At 41.5% G+C, this 18029-nt stretch overlaps 1 protein-coding gene across 1 annotated transcript; it reads left to right on the plus strand.

Annotated features, from left to right (window-relative positions):
• The first annotated feature begins 66 nt into the window (after positions 1-66).
• Positions 67-15584, plus strand: VSIG2 (V-set and immunoglobulin domain containing 2). The gene is made up of 7 exons (XM_042471759.1): positions 67-364; positions 3359-3522; positions 4594-4801; positions 6454-6612; positions 7527-7646; positions 13163-13313; positions 15192-15584. The coding sequence occupies exons 1-7, from the start codon at positions 298-300 to the stop codon at positions 15331-15333; spliced, it is 1011 nt and encodes a 336-aa protein (XP_042327693.1). The 5' UTR covers positions 67-297; the 3' UTR covers positions 15334-15584.
• Positions 15585-18029: the final 2445 nt, after the last annotated feature.

The following is an 18029-nucleotide window of genomic DNA, read 5'->3' on the forward strand; positions in this document are numbered from 1 at the left end:
CACTATAAGAGTTTAGGGAGGTGATCTAGTTAGTTGTGTGTTTCTGTATGGCAGGGGTTAGACTGGATGACCCTTGTGGTCTGTTCCAAACCTTAAGATTTGTTGTTCTTAGTACCAGGAAGAAGGCATGCATGCCATGGTTTCCTATCAGTGGAAGCCATTTGCTGCAGCATGATTCAGAACTGCACCTCAACTGTTTGCATGAGCTCACATACAAGATAAAGAACAGCCTTGCCCAGTTTCAGTCGAGTTTCGGCTCTCACAGCGAAAGTAGTGGCCTGGCCCCTCTTGCGACAAATGGCCCTAAATGTGGTCCTTCTGAATCCGTTGCTCTTCTGTTTGGAGATCTTCATCATCTTCATTGGTGAGTATCTAACATTTGCAATTATAGGAAAGTCAGGTTTAAAGAATGGCAATTATCATAAAATGTCTGTTTCCCCCCAACCCCATGCATTGTGTTTAAAAAGATCAGGCAGGCTTAAAATGGATAGGCAGATTACAAAAGAAATATGTAAGAGTTGGGAAAGGAAATGCAAGCGCTGGGGCAGTAGTTCCTTCAGTGGTTGACAGAGTTGCCAGATTGAAAACTTGAGCAGGCTCCTGGACCTTTAATGGCTATGTTTAAAAACGGAGGGATTTCACCAGGTGTTGCTTTTTATCTGGTTGCCTAACAAACACCTCCTGAAATTCCTCTTTCTTCACAGTCATTTAAGGTACAGGTTTTCACGGGGGCAATGCTACAATGAGGCCCTTCTGGACCCCTCTTTGCTATGATAGTCTTCTTGGAGGTGGGGTTGCAGCCAAGTGGCCTCTCTTTTGATCAAGGACCCTTTCACACGATACACCTATAGAACTATGGCCCCTTTCACACTTGCGCTTTTGCCCTGGGTAAAATCGAGCCGACCCGATCCTCCAAGATCGAATATGTCCGGAATGAAAGTTCCCACTATTTTTACCCTGATCGAACGTCCCTGGTGCAATTTAACCAGGTGAATGTTCACACTTACAATGTCTCAGTTTAAGATGGAATCCCCTTATCGATGGCTTTCTGTCATTCCCGTGGGGTTTTTTTGTACTGTCAATCAAATGATGCCCACCCGCTGTCGTTAATGGTGGCATGTCGCTAGTATCCGCTGCAGCCATTTTTTTTGTCAACTGCATGGGAGCTTTAATGGAGCCACCTTATCGACTGCATTCAATGATTCCCATGTTAAAAAAAATATCCAACAGAATATGCTCATCTGGTTGATTTAGGAACACGAAGCACCAATGGCATTGTAAATTAGCAGTGTCTAGTAATATTGCAGCCATATGGAAAGTACTATCTGAGGATGGAATGGGGAATGACACCCTGCAAGTGTCGACACACAAATCCCAGACATCGTATCTTCTGTCAGTGAAAAGATTAATAAATACATGTCACCCAAATGACCACCCTGTACCAAACGTTCACATAATCAATTTCAAAACCCCAAATGCCAGCCCAGCAACATCCAAGCAAAAAGTGCATATGTGAACTTGTGGATGCTGTAGCGGGAGAAAGCGACGGAGGGGGGGGGGAATTCAGCAGATCTAGTGACACCCCCCTTTTGCAGGAGTAAAGGGAGTATTATGTAGAGTTTGATATTTCTGCTTTTTTCACTATAACTCTCAGAAAATGCCTGGCAGCATGACTACTGGAAAAGTGAACTGAGGGATTTGGAGCAGGTGGCTATCAGAATTGGTCAGAACTAGTTGAACTCTCCCCACCTCTGACATATAAATAAGGCTTCTGTAGGTGATCAGTAAGCTGTTTATTTCTGCAGGCATGGAAGATTAGTGGTGTCTAGTAAGGCATCTTTGGACAGAACTAAAGAACAAGAACATATACATCAAATACAAATATTTGAAATGCATTAGCTCCACCCCACAAAATTGGAGGGCTCAAATATTTCACAGTTCTCAAAACTGTTGGTTCTTCAGCTGTTTTTCCATCTTTCTCAGGGAAGCTTTGCCTAGTTGTGGTCTATAGTAGGTGATAATTGAAGCCTTCAAAAGCCAAAGGAGAAACACTCACAAACATTCCTTTATGGAACATTCATCAGACTCAACTGATATAAGCCCTCTCTCCGAAGCTGCCTCAGACTATGCAGTTGACATATTTCCAACATACAAAAGTACCACACATTTTGTTGTCTATATAACTATTCATCTAATCATATGTTTGTTAAACTCATACACCCATTTTTATATTTCCCTAAAATGTCACAACCCAGTTTTACACACCATACCAACTAGTAGGAATAATGCATCACATCATTATAAATCTATAGTTATACACATACACATATCGGCCAACCTAGCAACAGTTCTATACACAGCATTAAGCTATCAGGTTTGGATCAATTAGCACATATGTCACATACACCTCAGTTAACACACCTGAGATAAACCCTCCATCCTTCCATCCTTGTCATCCCACAGCTTGTTTATATACAGCAAACTTCCAAATCATACCTTCCAGTTGGAACCGTGCACATATAATATCATACATCACAGTTGGATCAAACACATGATACAAAACAGGATTCCCCCAGCACAATATCATGGTAAGATTCGCCCAATCCTGACAGCAGCCAGGGAAGGAGGTGCAAGTGAGTACATTAATGGGAGGGAGTGGGGCAGTACCCTCCCCATCAACAGCCCTACCAACGGTAGTGACACCACTAATGGCAGTTGCTGTCCAGAAGCATCTTGAAGAGACCAGTGATCCCCAACTTTATTCATAGTAAATACAGCTAGAGCCATTATGAGATTATGTGATCTAAAATTGCTTATTGTTAAATTATCTTGGTACAGTGCAAGCAAGTGGAGGAGAGGGGTACCCCTGTGTCTGGGTGTTTGGAAAAGAATTTCAAAAAGTTACTTTTTGTACTACAACTTTGTGAATCTCCCAGGCAGGCACCATGTGGTCCAAAAGTAACTTTTAGAAGTTCCTAAGTGAGAATATGCAGAGTGACATTAAATATGCATTAGCACAGAGGCAATTTAGAAGGAATACCTATAAAGTGAAATACTGGAAAGGCCTCCTCTTCTCTTCTCTCTGCTTTTGCACTTTGAACTCTGCAGTAATTGGAAGTCAGCTTAAGACAAAGTGAGAAAGTGTGAGGAAGAGAGAGAAATCAGGACGTTTTAAAAGCAGCTGAAAAAGTAGGGTGACAGTTGGTTAATTGGAACTGTCCCTGTCGAACTGGTACAGTTGAAGGGTATGCTGCACTGACAAGATTCTTAATATAGCTGATGCCAATGTTAGAGATCCAGGAACATAGTAGTTCTCCATGCCCAAAGTGATGAGCGCCCCCATCCCATTTCTCCTTAGGAAATGGAGCATGTGTGGAGGTGACGGTACCTAATGATCCAGTGATGCAGCAGATTGGTTCTGCCATGGAAGTGCCATGTCATTACAAAACATCAGTTGACAAAAACTTCATGCTGGAATGGAGGTTTGCCCCAGGCTCAACATCTCCTGACCTTGGGAAACAGGTAAAGAGTTTAAGAAGAGCAGCATAGTCAACAACAAAAGATGATGGAGAATAGGCTGGTTTAGTCCTCATCTCAGTCCTCAAAACATGTGCGGCTGGTATTATATTGGTAACACATTCCAGCATAACACCTAAATTTATCTTTCTTCAGTAGGTGCAGAGAGTGGAGTTCATCAAACAATGCTTGCCTCCTCAAAACTCATTGATTGCCTGTGAGGGACGCTCTGACACAGCATTTAGTGACTAGTGGACAGCTATGGAAGGGGCAGCAGAGAAGATTGAGGCTATGTTCCTGTGGCCATATGCAGATTAATTGCATCATCTGCAGGAGCCTCTGAAAGACCCCAGAAAGCAGTGATGTCACGAGGGGTGCAGACCACACTGGGTGACACCCCAGAAGAGGGTGGCACCTGGCTGAGCACCCCCCCCCCCACACACACACACATACCTTTCTGCTGCACACCATTTCACATGGCAGGGAGGGAGAAGCCCAGGGCACCCCTTCGTCCCTGCCCAGCACAGCTTTACTTGCATGTAAAGGCACACCGGGCAAGAAAAGAGAGGCTTGGGACACTCCTTCCTCCTTACCTGGCATGGCTTTACTCACAAGTAAAGCCATGTCAGGCAGGGAAAGAGAGGCCCTGCCTTTTGGACTACTGTTCCCAGAATGGACACTGGCCATGCTAGCTGTGTCAGAGTCGCCCCTCTGAGTTCTCTGCCATGCCAAGTTAGGTCTGCTTAGCTGTGCTGTAGCCATGTTAAAAGTGTGTGGGGAGTGGTGAACAGCAGCAAGGGATTGTTATGTGGGAACCAAAGTCAAATAGCTGTTGGGAGAGGGAATGCTTTGAGGGGGTTTATAGAAGCAAAACTTATCCTGTAGCTTTAGTTCTGGCAATGAGCTGCTACTGTGCTGAACCTGATTTTCAATAAACTCATTCTGATTTCTTCCATGAAGTCTGTTCATTCAGTGAAGTAGAGACAGGACATTACAAGTTGAATCCAAAACAATAGCTTTTCCAAACTCTATGCTAAGAGGTACCTCCTTCCAGTTGAGTCTCCCTTCTCTCTACAGATTCTCTACTTCACCAATAATGTATTGTACAAACCAGGCTCCCAGTCTGAACGGCTGAGCCTGCTTCATGATCCTCCCACCTTGGGTGATGCATCCATTCGACTGGAAAATGTACGTGCATCAGATGCCGGCACCTATATCTGCGAGGTGAACAATCCTCCAGACTTTTATGGAACTAGCTCTGGGCTTATCCATTTCATAGTTTTGAGTAAGTACCCATTTTAATTTTAGTGCTATGATTGGATAGGAAGAGGGCGAGCTCTTGTAGTCTAAAGCTAAGCAAACACTACAACCTGTGTTCTCAGATTGCAGAATAGTCAATGAAATGTCTTAATGCTATAAAAGCAGTTTCACAATTTACTGGGATTGGGTGGTCTCTGGAGGTTTTTGATTGGAGTCTGGGCAACCATTTATTGAGGATATTCTAGCTCTGAATTTTCTGCATCAAATGGACATAAGGTGGGGTAGATGACCTACAAGACTTTGAAGATTTCCACACCAGCTCAGAAGCGCTGGTAAAACGTGGCTGGATCGTTCAGGAAGTGCACATATATGAAAGCCTGGCGCGCTTCCTGAAGGTCAGTGAATTGGTGGCTCCCTCTAGCATCAGTGAAATCATTCCAGGAGAGGGGATTCCTCTAAATGCAAAGTTTCCATTGAGAGGAAATCCCCTCTCCTCGAACAATTCACTGATGCTAAAGGGAGCCGACGATTTACTGACATTGAGTGGGAGACGATGCTATTTTGTTCTTCCTTTCATGCAGTGAAGTTCAGCCCTGCCTGGACCATTTTTCTTTACATTAACAATGCTGGTTTGGGCTTTTGTTCAGTGCTGGCTTCATCCCCACCAACATTTCAGAAGAAAACCAGGACACGTATGATCAAGCAACATTGAACTGCAGTCAAGATAGAAAAAGCTGTTAATGAGGTAGAACACACAAGCTAGGGGAGGCTGCAGTAGTTTGCTTTTGCTTGAGCCTACTGGGAAGGGGAACACTGTCTCCTTCCCTCCTCTCCCCGCTGACGTGTTAACTGTGTACAAACTAATTTTGCACTTGGAGCTCAGCTTACAGCAATTGAAATTGGAAGTGGAAGAGGAAGAATAGAAGGAGGAGGGAAATTGGGACATTTTAAAAGAAGCTGGAAAAGTGGGGTGACAGAATATTAACGTGGACTATCCTGCCAAATTGAGGCAGTTGGAAAGTGTGTGGCTTTGGACAGCCACCAGGGTCTCAGTTATCTGGCAGGGCCTTTTGCTGCTTATGCCTCCTCTGGTCCTTCTGAACTCTTCTTTTTTTACGCTACCATTACAAGCTGGCTGAATGTATTTACTCTTTCAATTTCCCTCAGGCCCCATACAGACAGGCCCAAATAAAGCTGCTTCAAGTCACTTTGGAAGTATGCTGTTTAAGTGATGCATGCGTCCTAAGAGTCCAGAAGCCGTGTCAAAGCCACGATCCGGACTGGAGCGCAGCTTTGGTGCAGCTTCTGGACTCTTAGGATGCATGCATCATTGAAACAGCATACCTCCAAAGTGACCCGAAGCAGCTTTATTTTGGTTGTCAAGTATCACACTGAAGCATTGTGGTAAATTAAAATATTTGGCTAATTTCAGCCAGCTTTAAGTACTATTACAACCAGAGAAACCCATCATGTCCAACTGACAGAAGAGAAGATGCTCTTCCCAGGATGTGGCTGTTGTTCTGGGGCACAGGAGTCATCTGACAGGAAGGCTGAGAAATGCTAAGAACAGAAAATAGAGGAAAAGCTTCCTAGGAACTCAGTATTTCTTGGAGACAGGCAATTGATCCCATCCATGTATTTTGGCCCAGAGAACTGAATTCTGCTTATCCCCATCAGTCCCTCCCTCCACTCCAGTTTGTAAAGGGACCACCTCTGTTGCCGTGGGTTCAGATGCCAGCCTGACATGCAGCTCTTCAGAAGGTGTCCCTGCCCCAGTTTATTCCTGGACTCACCTGGATTCCAAGATCACTCTGCCGCTCTCCAACATGGTCCAAAGTAAGTGGATTTTTGCCTTACTTGGACTCACAATTAATATTTAAAAACAGAAGTCATGCCAAGCCCTTTTAAATAAATTGTAAACATTGATTTCCATTGGTGCTGTTTCTCTCTTTATCACAGAAGGTGTGACTCCTTGCAGATTGTTTTGGAGCTAGACAAAGGCTGACCTTACATAGCTTGTATCGGCTTTTCTTACATTCTTCCCACACAGATTGCAAATTGGGTGGCAGTTGTTCTCTGTGTTCAATAAGAAGTACAAATAAGTCACTTTCAGTTTTAATCAGTTTCTCATTTTCCTAACCTGAAGTTGGTTTTGTCTCATTTCTGTGTTAAGTTTTTGCAAAAGTCCACACAAAATTACATATATCTTTTAATGAACATGTCTTCTAATATGTACATTTTGAAAACACTTCCCCCTAATTTATGCAAACTGTTTCCCCCAGTATAACATGGGTTGGGCACTTTTTAAGTGCAAGTAGGGTTTCAGCAAGAGCCATGAAATGGCTCCACTTTTCATCACATGTCCCTCTGTTGCAGCCTGATGGGAGGCGCAGAGGACAGGATTGGGCCCGGTGGGTGCAGATACTTCCCATCTACTCACGCATTTATATTTGTACAGTTACTTCAACCTGATTAATGCCCAAGGATGTTGTATTTAAAGTGAGCCTTAGTACATGCCATGGCATATTCCCTCCCTCTCCCCTTATATTCTGTCTTGGTTTTACAGAAATGTGAAACTTAGGAACATGGTGTGAGATATTTAGGATGTGTGTGTTTTCCCCCCATCTGTTTCCCTTGTATTGGTGTATGATCTTCACAGCCACCCTGTCTGTCTTACAGAATTCAAGAGATAAATGTTTGAAGTGAACTCACACCTTGATTTTGGTTCTGTTATTCGTTGCTTCCTACAGATGAGCAGACAGGATCTCTGCTATTGACAAATGTCTCACTTGAGTTCTCTGGTACATATCAATGTGTAGCCTCCAATGAATATGGACACCAGAGCTGCGAGTTATCCCTCCATGTGACAGGTGGGAACAAATGGACTGGAATACCCAGGAATTGACTTATGATTGACTGTTCGTTTGCAGTGAGTTTGGACAAGTCACACTCTCTCAGCAGCCTCAGCAAAGGAGAAATCTTGCCAAGTAAACCCTGTGATAGGTTTATCTTAGGACCACCATCAGTCAGAAACAATTGAAGGCATACAACAGTTTAAATATCCAAATGTAATTGTTTTTGTTTTCATATCCATACGTAAAAACTGGAAATACAATGGGTCCTTGGTATCCACTTGGTTCCAGGAACAAAATCCATGGCTGCTCATGTCCCATTATTTACTATGCAATGGCATAGTAAAATAGTGTCCCTTATAGGAAATGATAAAATTAATGTCTGCTTTTTGGAATTATTTATATTTTTTTCATATGGATGGTTGATAATTTTTTATCCATGGATAAAGAATCCATGGACAAGGAGGGCTGACTCCTTGAATCTGGCTTTGATATTCAGTGAAACATCTTTACACTTGAGGATCTTGTCTTGTTCCTTCATGGCTACCTTACCAAGTTTTAGTCATCTTCTGGTTTCTTGACTTTTGTCTTTATTTGGATTTTGTCTCTATTTGGATTAATGAGGGCCAAACCATAGGAGATCTTTTAAGTATTTAAATATCTTTGTTACCTACTTTAACGTTATGTCAGTCATCTGTGGTCATGATTTTGGTCTTCTCAATATTCAACTGTAACCTTGATTTTGCACTTTCCTCCTTAATATTCATAAGTAATTGTTTCAAGTCTTTGCTATTTTCTGCAGGTCATATGGTGTCACCTACATATCCCTTCCTCCAATTTTCACTCCTGCTTCCTTTGAGCCGAATCCTTCTTTCCAGATATGTTCTCAGTTCTGCATATCCAATAGAGACTCAACTTAAAGTTCTTTCTTCATTCTACCAATGGACCTATATCACCATCTAGTGGTGCTTTCATATCCTTATTTTAACTTTTCTTTTTTGGCTGAAGGTGATAATTTAAAACAGGGGCAGACAACTTTGGCAGTTGCAAATGTCCTCACTGGGGACATTTGAGGGCTGTACTGATGAAGAAGCCAGTGGAGCTTTGAAAGTTTGCATCATATATTTTGTCCATTTTCGTTGGCCGAATAAAGGTGTCACTGTTTTGTGGATTTGGGATATTATTATACCTTTCCAGCTGCAGAACAGTAAGGTGCATGTGTGGGACTGTAGTTGTGCCTGGAAAAGCTTAATCCTCCAACAGCGCAAGCTAGGATGTTGCTCATAATATAAATTTGCTATATAGTTTTTATGGTGGAAAAATGACTGAATTACAGGTAACTAGCTTTTGATAATAAGCAACAAATGAGCCTTTTATTCTTTTCCTGAATAATGAAGGTATAACTAAATTACATTATGACCAATGCAACTGAACTACTTTGGGGCTGTGCATCATTTAAATGTCATATCCCCAAAGCAGCTGGAAGCCGCTTTATTAGACCAGTGTGTTTCAGGCTGTACATTATCAAGCTCTGAACTAAGGCACATTAAGCCATTTTTAGTCAGCAGCATTAGAATATGGTTATAGTGAAGGTCAACTTTAAAATTAAACTTTATTCCAATAGTTTTTTGTGGGTTTTTCGGGCTATGTGACCTTGTTCTATAAGAGTTTATTCCTGACATTTCGCCAGCATCTGTGGCTGGCATCTTCAAAGAATGCTGGCATGGAAGAGAGTGGGTATATATATATATACTGTGTGATCCTGGGTAAGGAGGAGTGGTTTCCATGTTAATCTATGTATTGTTCTCTGAAGATGCCAGCCATAGATGCCGGTGAAACATCAGGAATAAACTCTTCTAGAACATGGCCACATAGCCCCCAAAACCCACAAAAACTATGGATGCTGGCCATGAAAGCCTTCAACTTATTCCAATTTCTTTCTCCTTGTCTTTTTGTGTGTTTAAATTTAGATTGCATTCATGATTTTCAGCTTTCAACCATTCCTGCTGAATATATCTTTTGCTCTCAACGTATATATCTTTCACTCTGAGTCTCAGTTTTGACACCCCAGTGACATTTCTGTTAATTCTGCAAGATTTCTGGGCCTGGAGCCAGTTCTCATCAATGCCTTGGACATAATAGGTGTTTAATCATATTTGGAATAGTATGGATTGTTGCAGCTGCACTGAAGGACATAATTAAAGTTAATTTGGAAGAATTAAATAAGTCCTTAGGGGATGCATTGTAAGACTTTTCTGCATGGTAAGATGTTTTTAAAAATCTGTTAGCTATGGAGTTGGATCCTGTTTGTTGCGATGCATTTTCATTGCTTTTCTTTAACTTGTGCTTCCGAAGTGGTTTTCTTTGGATGCATGCTTGTGACTTTGTTGTTGATTGCAATCAGACTGGTTTCAGTTTATGGCAACCCTTTGAGTGAGTGACCTCCAAGAAATGATGTTATTAACTGCCCCACTGAAGTCTTGCCAACAGTGGCTTTCTGTACTGAATCTGGATAGATTCAGTAGTGCAGTCTTCTTCTTTTCCTACTGCCTTTACTTGTATCACTATCACATTTCACATCCATCCATCACTTTACTTGTATCACTATCATATTTCCATCACATTTTCCACTTGATCGGCTCTAAGTAACTTGCCTGATGTTCTGAGCTCCGATTGCTGCCTCAGAAATTCATATCCCATTTTTGACACACTTTCCACTCAGGTCAGGTCCTCTCATTTAATTAGTCCCTGTTTTAACGGAGAACTCCCACACAAACTGGCTTTGCTTCTTCTTTGAATAGCCACATGAGGCAGGAACTGGATGAGATCTGTAAATGTGTAAAGAATAAAGACACTGAGGGTTCAGAGAGAGAGAGTGAGTGGGAGATAGCAAAGAAGAGATTGGTGTTAAAAAGAATATTAATTTAAAGGGGAAAATACCCAGGTCTTTTTTAGGGGAGAGGAGGAGAACAAAGAAAAACATTAACAAAAAGCCATATGTGTGGCTTGACTGGGCTTGGAATAACCGGAAGAGGTGAAAACATCCCCAGTAATGTGTCACATTGAAGTTAGATGTCAGTGAAATTTACTTAAGACCTTATGGAATGAGAAAAGAAAGCCAAGAAGCATCAAGAAAAAAGCATATTTCTCCTTGCCTCTTTGTAGTCTGTCAAAGCATTTCCATTCTCTTCCTGAGAGAGACTATTACAAAAGTGTGTCTTTTGTCGCACTGGAAAAATCCATTTGGCAAAAGGCATGCTTTTACAACTGTCTCCCTCTGGAAGGAGAATGGAAGTGCTATGGCAGCAAGTGGAGAGGGAAGGAGACAACTGGTCCTCTCTCACTGCTTCTCTGCTTTCTTTTTTAAAACGATGAGAATCTTACTTATTCAGTTGTGCATTTGTTAGATGTATAGCCCAGTTTCCTCCCCAGGATAGGATCCAAGGTGGCTGATTCCAAATCTCTTTCACATGTACTGTTGTCAAGCCCCATCCTATATCTATGCATTTCATTTTTCCCCCTGCCTAAATGTAATAACTTGCATTTCTCTCTGCTGAAATCAATTTTGTTAGTTGTTTGGCCCAGCTTTATAATCTATTGAGATCATTTTTAATTTTGAGCCTGGCCCTTGGAGTTATTAGTTACTTCTCTTAATTTGGTGTCATTTGCAAATTTGACAAACATGCCCTTGATTGATTGATTGATTGATTGATTGATTGACTGATTGATTGATTATCTATCCCTTCATCCAAGTCATTGATAAAGATGTTGAATAGCACTGGGACCAGAACAGAACCCTGTGGGACCCCACTGGTCACTTCTCTCCAGGATGAAAAGGAGCCATTGCTGAGCACCCTTTGGGTTCGGCCAGTCAACCAGTTACAAATCCAGCTAACAGCTATGTTGTCTAGCCCACATTTTATTAGCTTGTTGCTGGAATATCGTGAAAGAAATAAGAGTTAATGGCTTAACTTGCAAATATGTTTAACTCTGTCAGATTTTGGAGTGGGGAATGCTATGGGAAAGAGAGAAAGTAGGACTTCGTTCCATCATGTTTGGAATAAAAAAATGGCTTATGAAAGCAGAGCAGTTGGGATGAGCCATCTGGTGTGAAGTGGTATCTTGAGCAGCAAAATCAGTATCATGTGGTGGAGAGTATTTGGGAAAGAGTGTTAGAAGAAGTGGAAAAAGCAGACAACGGCACCCAAAATAGAAGCAGGCGATATTTGTTACGTAGGAGGAGAGGTTTTTTGATGCTGATCTTTTTACATTATTGAGTTGTGACAATAAATTTCGGGGCTTTTGGTGAGATTGACATACAGTAGCACAAAATAGCGGGAAATATTTTGACATATGGAACTCTCTTCCACCAAATGTAAGGAAGATTAATACTGCTGAGCTAAAAAATAAAAAGGCTAGAATATGTAATATTGACAACCCTTAAAATGTTTGAACAGGGCTGTCATATCACCTCTTAACCTTCTCTTCTCCAAGCTAAGCATCCACAGCTCCCTAAGTCGTTCCTCATAAGTCATGGTTTCTGAAGATGCCAGCCATAGATGCTGGCGAAACGTCAGGAATAAACTCTTCTAGAACATGTACAAATTGTATGTACAGTGCTTCATAAATAAAGGTTAATAATAATAATAATAATAATAATAATAATAATAATGGCCACGTAGCCCGAAAAACCCACAAAAAACTATGGATGCCGGCCATGAAAGCCTTCAACTTCACAATACTATTGAAATTCTGTATTCTCCACTACTATTAAATGGACATAAGCCTCACCTTTTATTTCACCTGGCAATCCTAGGCATATTTAAACTTTCCAACCCATCTTTTCTTTTCCCTTTTCTTTTGCTATTTGGAAGAAAACACGAACTGATGTGGTGCAGTGGTTTCAGTGTTGGACTGGGATACTGGGACCAGGGTTTCAATCCCCACTTGACCATGAAAACCCACCAAGCAAGTCACACTCTCTCGGCCTCAGAGGAAGGTGGCACAAAGCCCCTCTTAACTAATTCTGCCTTAGGATTGCCATAAATTGCAACAAGAAAATATAGTGACTATGAGACTGTAGACACTTAATGGAACTGTGATGTTAACCAAGGGCTGGAATCGCACATTTTACCATTGATTCTGCTGATATAATTGGTTCTAAAGGTATCCCTCTTTTGTGGCTTTTTGATTTAGAATTGATTCTATATCTCTTGTTACAAAATAGTGTCAAATCACACACCTCCAAAAAAAGACAGGATAAATTATTCTAACAAAGAAGGGAACCCCTGGTTTTATAATAGCACCCAGCGCTGATCCTGTCTTAGAGAAGGGCTATGATTTGGTTGGGTTTTGCAAAGAAAATCACAGACACTAGTTGAACATGGAAGTGCAATTCTTTCTTTAGTGCATTGTGTCAGAATAGTGAAAGAAAAACTGCTTATTGTTGAAACCTTCTCAAACTCTTTGACATTTGGACACCCAGAATCTGAGATCTGCTTCAAGTCTTGTGTTTCTTATCTTTTGATATACAGGCATTGCAGGAGCTGGAGCAATTGCAGGAGCTGTTATAGGAGTGCTCTTAGCTCTCCTACTGTTTGGTGCCATAGTGATCTATGCCATACACCACAGAAAGCAGAAGATGAATAAGAAGCCCCAGTCTGAATACAGCATGAATGAAATAAGGTCAGACCAATCATTATTTGGTTCTTCTAATGCTTTCTAGCTACCCAAATATTGTAAATGTGGTTTGCTAACCAGTTTGTAAAAGGTGCATCTCAATTCCAAATGTCAGACCAATAGGAGTGACTTAAAAACAGAATATCACAAGCTCTAATTGAACAAGTGGCTTGGTAACTTTTCAAAAGTAATAGAGAAACTGAAAACAAGGGAAGTCCTCTTTCGTAATTCCAAACAATTTTGCAAGATGCTGTAGGGAACCAGAGTGCAAGGGATTGAAGTACCTGGACTTTTTATTTAGCAGAGACAATGATACTATCTTCATCCTGTTGCTGTAAATCTTCATAAATTTCATTCTAGCAGGCAAGAATCAATAAATTTTATCATTTTTCTCCTTGCTGTGAGGAAACCATTGAAAGCTGCATAGTTTTTGCCATCTGGGACTTATTGATGATCTACCATGGAATAATGAGATCAGGCACAAGAAATAGGGTTAAACATATCCTGAAAGACCACAAGAGACGAGAGGAAGCAACCTGATGTGGGTTCTATTTTGATTTCCCCATTATTTGGGCTGAATTTATGTAGATCCTCTGTGGTCGTTATTCTTGTTTTCTTTATGATCGGCAGTAAATTTTGGTGCTGTTGGCATGATTGTAACTCCCCCAAACTACTTTACTGAGCATCAGCTGCATGAGGAGAAGGGGGTCCGTTCTACTGGTGATCAGAGCATGGATGAATAATGTTTCCATCAGGTTTGGATGAGTGGGTGGGATCAGGTCAGGAGAAGATAGTTAAATATACTGGGATGAAGCAGACAGGCAGGAAGGAGCAGCTAGAAGCTGTTTGCAGCCCAATTGCCCCAAGGCTGTGGAGAACACATTCCTCCTCCTGCAGTCCAGTTTTAGGCTACCTGAGGACAGCCCTGGAACAGCTTTCTGACACTCCGGAGACATACATCATGTAAACAACATACCCCTGGAGCGGCCAGAAGCGATTCCATCTGTAGGATAATGGTCAATGTATTTTTGGGAGCAATTTCTATTAAAATTTCAGCACATGCAGAGTGATGAAATGAGTCAACACGGCTGTATGAATTTTATAAAGAAAGCTTTCTTAAAGTAGCATTATGATGGGGCCAGACATAATGAACATTTGCATTTCAAAACTGAGCAGTATGCCACTGCTAAAAGGCAACTGTTCTGGGGTTTTAGCCAGAACTTTAAAAAAAAAATCACATCTATAAATTTTTATTTTTGAATGTTAACTATACATTGATTGTACTTACCTTCCAACCCCAGTTTGGCAATTGGTTGTTCCACAGCTTTATATAAAACAATGGTAGACGTTAGAAAGAGAGATGATGCAAAGTGTAGTTCAATGGTTCCCAAACTTTGGTCCTCAAGGTGTTTTGGACCAGCTTCCCGGAGACTTAGCCAGTTAGTCCAATAATCAGGATTGAAGTCCAAAACAATGGTGTAGTTGATGAATGCGGACCCCAGAGTTCAATAAAGGTGTCAATTTTTATTATTCCTCTGCTTAGCTGAATAATTTTTTTGCCAAGGCTGTGCAACAGCTTCTGTCTAACCACCTCTTAATTGATTTTATCCTGAATTTTAAAGGATCATACAAGGTGCTGAATCCTATCCTCAGGATGGGCAAGATAGTTGATTCACTGCCTCCAGCTCCCATCACTGTGATTGGTAATAGGATTTTCTACAGTGTTTAGAAGCAGTTTCACTTGCAATCATTTTCATCCTGAAGAAAATACTACATCACACCACTTCTTTAAAAAAAAAACTAATTGGAAATGCATTTAAATAACCACAAATCATGTGAAATTAGCTGTTTCAACATCTTTTTATTTTTCTGTCTTCATCAAAGGGAGGATGCCACAGCTCCAGGAATCTCCGAATCCTCCTTGCAGAGACGAGACAGCAAGTCAGAAAGACTTCTGGAAAGTGTTCCCTCTAGGCCTGGCTCCGCCAGCACTACCAAATCCCAACTCAACCATTTTCTTGTCTGATCTTACTTTGTGTGACTGGAGTTTAAAACAAAATCAGAGGTCTGTTTTATTGCACAGAGATTGTGTTTCATCTGAAGGCACCCTTCAGCTGTTGTTCTCCAACTGCTTATTCCCTGATTCACCTCACTTTATGTCTGGATTCTGACCGGTTTGTGTGCAGCGTTGTCTATAAAGCAATTGTGAAATTGTCCCAAATGCCCTGGATGACCCTGCATTGTGACCAGTTTAACCCCTCCAATTTTCGCTGTGTGAAAAAGTCCTCTGAGGGAATGTGTTCCACTGTTGAATAGCTCTTACTGTCAGGAAGTTCTTCCTAATGTTTAGGTGGGTTCTCTTTGCCTGTAGTTTGCATCCATTGCTCTGAGTCCTAGTCTTTGGAGCAGCACAAAGCAAGCTTGCTCCATCTTCAATATGACATCCCTTCAAAGATTTAAACATGGCTACCCTGTCACCCCTTAACCTTGACATGATAGCCCTGTTTAAATATTTGAAGGGATGTGAATGGAGCGAGCATGTTTGCTGCTGCCCCAAAGACTAGAACATGGATCAGTGGATACAAATGACCAAGAGTAAAATTAGTACAGAAGAATGAGGGAAATAAAAGGGTGGCTCGATCCAGCTGCCTAGCACTGCATGGAAAGCTTACTTAAGTAGCTGGAAAACTTAAAGGAAGGGCATAGGGTGGTCTTCATCAGGGGGCCTTTTTAGGACCTTGGGTTTCTAGCAGCTGCCCATGAACTCTAGATACTGGCATTGGCCTTCTGTACCTAGTACAACTATGGCCTAAATACCGTGAAGGCACCAGATCCTGTCTCATCTTGGAAGTTAAACAGGGTCAGCACCGATTATACTTGGATGGGGGACCACCAATTAATACCAGATGCTGTTGGCTATATTTCAGGGAAAAGAACGGGCAAAACCACTTCTGAGTATTTCTTGACTAAGAAAACCTGATGAAATGTATAGGGGTTCCCATAAATTGACAGTCAACTTCAAGGAGCGCAAATACAGATACCTATTATAACAGTTATTGAAGAGACGCTGTAAGCCTCACACATGGAAATAAATGGCTCATGAACTCTTGTTTCTCCAGATACTGAAATCTGCGTCTTCCATTCTGAAACGGTGCCATTGCTGCTTCCATATCTCATATGCTCTCCCTGCAATAGAAGTGGATGCCTGCCTGGTGCAGGAAGAATTAGAGAGCTCTTTAGATTATCATAACAACATTCCTTTATTAACATTTCATCTCATTAGAAGAAATCACATGCAAAAAGGGAAAAAAATCTGGAAGGAGGGATATTAGAAAAGGAGGCTGCACATATTCCTGCCTACTGTGTGAATACAGGGGAGGGGAGAAAGATGAGGTGTGCTACATAGCAAGGCAGAGTGAGAAAAGCAAGGCAAAAGGAAAGCAAAAGCATTATTAGAATGTAGTTGAATGATCAAGAAAACATTTTTTGCTTGCTATGTGCTTTTAAAATCTTCCTTATAACAAACTGATTTTTGGAAAAATTTCCAAAGGGGGGGCTGTGTTGGGTTTTGCATAAAAAATAATCCCATGACAACATAAAGACTACTTGAGTATGGCTGGCATCCTGTAATAAAAGTTGCACCCTTGTAACTTTGGGGGTTCACATTAATGACCAAATGTACCCCCCCACCTGCCTCTTAAGTCCAACTATACTGCCAGTTGAAAGATTTCCAAGATGCAGATTGGGGTGTAGTGGGATGTGATGAGTGGCAGGACCCCAAGGAATTCCTTCAGCTGCCAGTCTCAATATGCCCCACATCCAGTACAGCATGGCAGTCATCAATGCATCAACACTAGGTTTAGAGGTAGGGTTTGAGGGGAGGGGTGGCTTTAACAGAAGCAGCTATGATGGCAGAGATCCATTGTTGTGCCAATGCCAGACAATGCTTATGTGATTTTGGAGACTACAGTCCATTCTCTTCAGATCCACATCCTTCACCTTACAGAAGGTGGTCCCCATGCAATTTCAGGGTTCCTCACCTGATTTTGAGAGTGCACTCTTTTGCATGTTGACTCAGATGAAAGCTCTATCCACTTCAATAAGCCTAGCACCCAAGTAAATAGAGGATTGCTGTCTTAAAGGAGGTAATCTTAATACATCCTTATTTCCCCAACACTGAGCACCATTTTCTGTCCTGAATTCTGTGCAGGAGCAGCTGTGGATGGGGGAAGGAAAGTGTTTTGTAGTCTTCCACTGAGAAAGGTGAATGCTAAACATAAACATCCATTGCTCCATGTTCTAGTATTTGGGGCAGCAGCAAACACCTTATGATGTCTCCATAGCTATATCTCCCAGTACTACTCCCTACCCCTCAAAACCTCATATTTTAAGCAATGCAGTGCTCCATCCACCGACACTCCCATTTCTACAGGGGATCAATGAAGAGGTATCCAGTGTTTTCCTGTAGCTGGACTCGTTGTAACCAGCCTTCACAGGAACCTCCAGGAGTCCTTGGGAGGTCTCTGAAGATGATATCCTTGCAGTGTGACAAACTACATTAAAATAGCTGGAAACATCTCTTCTAATCACTGCAATGGCATGGAAATTAACATGTTGGGGGTATTGTTTAAATTGTGGATTTGAAGAGATTTCATTGTCAGTAAAGAATTCTGATTTCTCAAGGTATTTTTAAGTTGAACTTACAATATTATTACTCAATGA

Source organism: Sceloporus undulatus, chromosome 6, assembly GCF_019175285.1.
Source record: "Sceloporus undulatus isolate JIND9_A2432 ecotype Alabama chromosome 6, SceUnd_v1.1, whole genome shotgun sequence".
Lineage (NCBI taxonomy): Eukaryota > Metazoa > Chordata > Lepidosauria > Squamata > Phrynosomatidae > Sceloporus > Sceloporus undulatus.